Source organism: Austrofundulus limnaeus, unplaced genomic scaffold, assembly GCF_001266775.1.
Source record: "Austrofundulus limnaeus strain Quisiro unplaced genomic scaffold, Austrofundulus_limnaeus-1.0 Scaffold622, whole genome shotgun sequence".
In the NCBI taxonomy this organism is placed as follows: domain Eukaryota; kingdom Metazoa; phylum Chordata; class Actinopteri; order Cyprinodontiformes; family Rivulidae; genus Austrofundulus; species Austrofundulus limnaeus.
The window spans coordinates 205,031-211,154 of NW_013953024.1; the positions used below are offsets into that span (position 1 = coordinate 205,031).

A 6,124-nucleotide genomic window follows, 5' to 3' on the forward strand; every position below is an offset into this window, starting at 1 on the left:
CCCCCCCACCCAACCCGCACTGAAACCTGCTCTTACCACTTCCTCGTAACAGCAGCTTTGGTGACAGTATCAAGAGTAACCACAGCAATTACGAACAGACGAAATATCCACAAACATGGAAGGGGGAGAACCGCAATTACAGAAACAGTGGTGGTGAGGGCGGATGTTTAATTTGACTCTAGAGGGGAATAATAAACAGATGTTTTTTTAAAAAGCATTTCCTGCAGGAAACACCAAAACGAACTGCAGTCAGTGTGAGGAAGCAAACATTAAATATAAGTGTTCTATGGGGTGCCAAATCTAAAATTAAAGGTTGACAAATGTTCACGCTCATTTTTCGAGTGTAAAATTCTAGTTTAAAATCTTCCATTAACATTGTATTGTTAATTAGCTCACTGTTCTTCCATTTTGCTCAGTTTTAGCCTACTAAATGTTAAATGTTCAGTTTAAATGGTAAATCATAAATCAAGTATTTCAGAATGGAACGCAGCCTTTGACATCGGCGCTCCACTTTTACTTTGACATCATCATCCTGCGACATTAGCAACTTCTAACGTTGCTAACGTTGCTAACGTTGCTCCGTACTGTCCCCCAAAATAATTGTTTTTAGCGTTTCACTAGACTGATGACAGAATTCATTCAATTTCAGTCTTTCATCACCTGCAATGTTTCAAAGAAAAGCAACATTTATAACAGCTGTGAATTTTTAGTCCAGCAAGAAAATAAAAAGATAAGATGAGTTATAACATGATTGTAAAGAAAATAGTTTGCAAGTAATTATAAAATATATACGCATCATAAATCTGTATATTTTTTTACCGCTAATCAAAATGTAAACAATATTAAAACTGTTTTCAGAGTATAATTTAACACACCTAGAATTAAGTATAGAAATAATTATTTTCAGTATTTTTTCCTAAATCGAGCACATTCCAGATGCGCAAATGAGCTAACAGCTTAAGGAGAGCGGCAAAAGTTCAAAACTTATTTCTAGCAGCAGAACAGGTTGGAAGATGTTGTTTAATATTATTTATTGTTTTTAAATCATCCTACAGGCTCTGACATGTTAGATAAATTTGAAAATGAGGTTTTGAAAAAATCATTAAGACTTGAAAATCTGTGAGATTGCTCTGTACGTCTGTATACCTGCAAAATGACATAAAATCCTTATAACTTACAGATAATCTGTACAAGTTGACATGGATGTTATTTACTTGCTTTCTGGGAAAGCAAATAAATCTAAGTTTACCACAGTACCTTACACTGTCAAACTTGTTTTTAAGGGTTCAAATTGGGGTGGGTGGGACATAGTTCGGTGGGGTGGTGGTGGGGGGGTTGCGCTTCAACTCGCCTAGGGCACCAAAATGGCTAGAGCCAGCACTGGTGAAAGCATTTAGACTTCTAAAGGAGGCTGTCGTTACTTTAAGTATCCAGGCACCTTCAGGGTTGACGACATGAACTTGTTCCTCTCCTCCAACAGCTTTTTAAAGAGACTCCTGGCTGCGTTTCATCACGTCTCCTCAAAATGTGTTTAACATGTTTGTCGAGCAGAAAAGCTCCAGGACGTTAGTCATCAAAACTGAAGTCTACAGCTAAGCCTTGTTCCTGTTACTTTGTTCTCATCACATCTAAGTAGAGTTGGGTCGTAATGAGCTCCGATCTGAGGATGTCCTTCAGACATTAGTGTTGAATCTGTGAGGCTTTCTTGACCTGCGTCCATTAGCCTATAAACGTGTTTATTATCAGTGGGAACTCCCTCGGTCATTAACTCTAAATGAAGGTCATTAATCCTCATAGAACCTTTGCTCTCATATTGTTCTCACAATAGATTTTTTTTATTAGATCCTATTTATTTTGCCTGTCTTTCCTTCAGTATGTCTTTATTCTCATGTTAGAGATTCAGCCGTGAGGTAAATGAAGCAAACAGAAAACGTCAGGTTCATGCTTTATTTAATATTTTCAGAGCTGTTTACTGGAAAATCGACAGACTTCCACTGACTTTGGCTTTTTTGGGGATTGGAGGCAGCGGATCAAAGCACTCTGAGGCATATGAGTGGGGAAAACGGTCTTTTCAATAATTCAGGACACATTGTTTTGCATTTATGGTAATCACGAGTTTATTCATGTTGTTGTTTTCAGGCCAAATAGCTACAGAATGTTTTCAGTTGTTTGTTTGAAAGGGAAGTCTGTAATTTTCCCTCAAATCCTCCCATTTCATCATTTTTGGACTTGAATTTTTCTGACAAGAAATAATGTAATGATCCCCTTTTTGTATAAAGCAGGGCTATACAACTAAACTGCTCCAGGAGCCACAGTTACTGCAGGTCAACAGCTGAGGGACCGAACATCCAGCAGTTAAAGTGCCTGTCACGTCAAATTTTTGTCATACATATGAATGCCTTTTTAGAAAGAGGACACTGATAAATTATTGCAAAAGAAATTTCATGTTGCTGAGATGAACAGTTGTTGAGATATTTGCCTGTAAAGTAACAGGAAGTGATGTCAAAGGGGAATGTCTGAATGTGAACAGAGCATCGCTACAACAGCTAACAACCCAGACTGTAGAGAAGAATCTGATGTTTCTTTAGATTATTTTGAGTCTCTAGCAGAGATGAGGAGTCAGAGTTCAAATAATATTGTTTTAATAAACAAAGACCAGAGATTTCTTTGTTAAAAACCCTTTGATGTCACTTCCTGTTTCAATTTGGCAGAGCCAAATTCAGAAGAAAATATGCCAGTTATGGGAAAAAATGGGTTAAATCGGGTATATTATTCCAACTTTCTTAAATACAAAGATGTTTTCTTTGACTTTTTGTATTTGAAGCATATGCATGTCACAGGCACTTTAACGTCATTATGTAAATAAACCAAGTATTACAAAGATCTGTTACCTTTGAAATAGTTTATTTTGCTGCATTTAATCGTGACTACAACATACAGAACCCTACAAAAGTAGTGATAATTGAACAATATCAAAAACAAAAAGAACACATTATGCCTCTTATTTACCACAAATAATATTTTGACATCTCTGACTTAATTTTTAAATCAATTTTGTTATTACATTCATAGTTTTGTAGTTTTAACTGTCTTGAATGTTAATAGAAATGTTTTTACCAGCTTCTAGCCAAGATTCTGATGTTTCTGTAGACACCAAACATGTCTATGTTTAACTAAAAGAACTTAGAGTAATTAAAGTAGAAACCAGGTGGTTTGGGCTTATAAGATGAATGAACCAATTGGTCACAATTTGGTCACTCAGAGGCCGGATGTGGCCTGCAGGTCGCCAGTTGAATAGCCCTGCTATGAAGGTTAAATTTTGTAATATTTATAATTAAAAGCCTGTTTTCCATGAGAGCCAGGTCTCCAAATGACTCAGCGTCTCCAGTTTAATTTTAGTAAGACGAGCCTCGCAGGTTATGTGAAAATTAGCCAAAGGACTGTAAGGAGACTGAAGTGCTGATTAATGGATTTTGTTGTACGTCGCAGGAAAGACATTTACTCTGCTAGTTTCTATAATTACAACATGTCGCACTGATGAAAGAACGGTGCCAGCAGACCGTGAGGTTTTTCCACAGTGAGGTCTTAAACGACGTGTCAGACCTGACTCTTGTGTCCTTTTTTTGTCCCCCCCTTGCAGCTGTTCGTCATAGACAACGGAGCCGATGACTGGCGCATCGCCATGACCATGGAGCGGGTCCTGCTGATCGCGCTGGAGCTGCTGGTGTCTGCGGTGCATCCAGTGCCAGGGGACTTTAAGTTTCAGTGGCGGGCACGGTTGGCCTTCTCGTACGCGCCTTCGCAGGCCGAGGCTGACCTGGACATGGTGCTGAGCGTGCCCATGTTCCTGCGCCTCTACCTCATCGCCAGAGTCATGCTCCTGCACAGCAAACTCTTCACGGATGCCTCCTCCAGGAGTATAGGTGCCCTAAACAAGGTCAGAAAGCACTTCTCACTTGAAATGTAAACTGTAACACATTCAGTGGAGTATTGATACCAGTGGAGATACTTGTAAAAATGCTGGTAAGATAAGATAAACCTTTATTGTCCACCAAGGTGGAAATTTTCCTTTGGTTCTGCAGCCATAAAACACAGTCATACAAAAACACATACGTACAATCATAATTTCAAAAATTTAAAACATAAATAAAAACAAAAATAAAAACTCTTATCATCTGTGGGAGATTGTCATTAGTTTGGCTAAGAATGGTTATTGCACTGGGAATGAATTACCTCTTATAGATGTTCTTGGTTGCCAGAGGGACCCTAAAATGCCTTCCAGAGCTCACAGGTTCAAACTGACAAAAAAAGAGGATGGCTGCTATCTGCTAAAATGTTCCTTTCCATCTTGTTCTTTCTTCAAACAACTGAGGTAGAGTTTTTTGTTGTTTCCCCACTACTTTGTTTGCCGTCGAAACAATTTTTGAGAGTTTGTTTCTTAGTCTACAACTCGTGTGACCATACCAGGCAGAGACATGAAAAGTTAGGACACTCTCAATGATTGTCTTATACACAAGCTCTAGAGTCTGCTGACTAACCCCCACTGTCTTTTCAGAAGATAAAGTCTCTGAGAGCATTCCTTAAAAATGTAATTAGTGTTTTCAGCAAAAGTAAGATTACTGTCCAGAAACGACCCTAAGTATTTAAAGTTTGCCACAGTTTCGACAAGTTGGCTATCAAGTGAAACTGGCTCCACTTTAAGGTCTTGTTTGGTACATCGTGATATCATGGTGTCTTGTTTGGTGCATCGTGGTATCAGGGTGTCTTGTTGGGTGCATCATGGTATCATGGTGTCTTGTTGGGTGCATCATGGTATCATGGTGTCTTGTTTGGTGCATCGTGGTATCATGGTGTCTTGTTTGGTGCATCATGGTGTTTTGTTGGGTGCATCATGGTATCTGATTTGATACAGATACCACTGTGTTTTTGGTACACCTAAATGTTTCAAAACAGCAAACTAATTTTAATAAGAGAAAAAAAACACATTTCATACTAGAGCCAGTCTTTGCCGCCAGGAATCAACATGGCCAGGGACCCTCCTTCGCCTGTTTGTCCATGTGGAGGCAGTGCTTATAAGGCTGAGTTCACCTGAAACTCATCAGACTGAAGAAGTTTCTTGGAGGAGAGACAAAACGTTTCACTAAAGAAGAACCCATCCAGAGGACCTACTTATTTTTTCTTTTTGATTATCAAGACATTAGTTGTGAATTTAGGAAGGTTTTTTTATAGAATAATGTCAAAAACTAATCTTCCAAATTAAAAAAGTTCTTTCACTTCTTATTAACTTGTTTCTTGCCATCATCAGCTCTGTGTCGCTCCTTGTTTTGCTTGTCATTCTTAGAGATTTAGATGTAAGCGATGGTGGATCGTTCATGATACAACAGGAGACAAGAAAGGAAATGGGAAGGAGAAATTGTGAATGGCTCAAATGGGCCATGAAAAGACAAAAGTGAAATTGGAATATGAGTGCGTGCAAGCCATCCAGTAAATGATGTGCGCCGTGTTTTAAATGATGATCAACTATAAACATTGTTGGAAGATCCGGTCGTGGAGATGCCCTGGGGAAAAAAAAGTGCCAACTCAGTGGAAGAGAGGAGAACATGGAGGACTTCAGATGAGTGATTTAACTGTTTCCTGGTGTATTTAGGTGCCATTCCTTGGGTCCTGGCGTTCACAGGGACAGGGAGAGGAGGTAAAGCTGCCATCCAAGTGCCGCTCCAAAATGACAACTCATTTATCAGCTGGTTTACCTTCCAAGGCCCGACCATCAAATGACCCATCTGCCAGGGCTTGACGGGGCCTGCCTCTTATTGACAAATGAGTCACTTATCACAACTACTCTGAAACAGCCCAATTACTCAGAGACACCGTACGGCTTGACCCGAATCAGAGGTCGAGACCGGATCTGGACTGTCCAATTACAGCAAGAATCTCTGAGTTCTGCTGCTATCAAAGCTTCTTTAAAGGCTAATTAGTGAAACCTGCAGGTCTGAATGTAACACAGTACCAGCTGAGGGTTTGCAGTGAGGAACACACTTATCACTTCTTTGCGTGTGTGTGTGTGTGTGTGTGTGTGTGTGTGTGTGTGTGTGTGTGTGTGTGTGTGTGTGTGTGTGTGTGTGTG

General features: G+C 39.5%; 1 protein-coding gene across 1 annotated transcript in view; it reads left to right on the top strand.

Annotated features, from left to right (window-relative positions):
• Positions 1 to 6,124, top strand: part of kcnn3 (potassium intermediate/small conductance calcium-activated channel, subfamily N, member 3) — a gene marked incomplete at both ends in the record, with an annotated part of 110,578 nt that overhangs the window by 71,351 nt on the left and 33,103 nt on the right. The window contains 1 exon segment of the mRNA XM_014027203.1: positions 3,641 to 3,937. Coding sequence (XP_013882657.1) covers positions 3,641 to 3,937 — 297 coding nt within the window.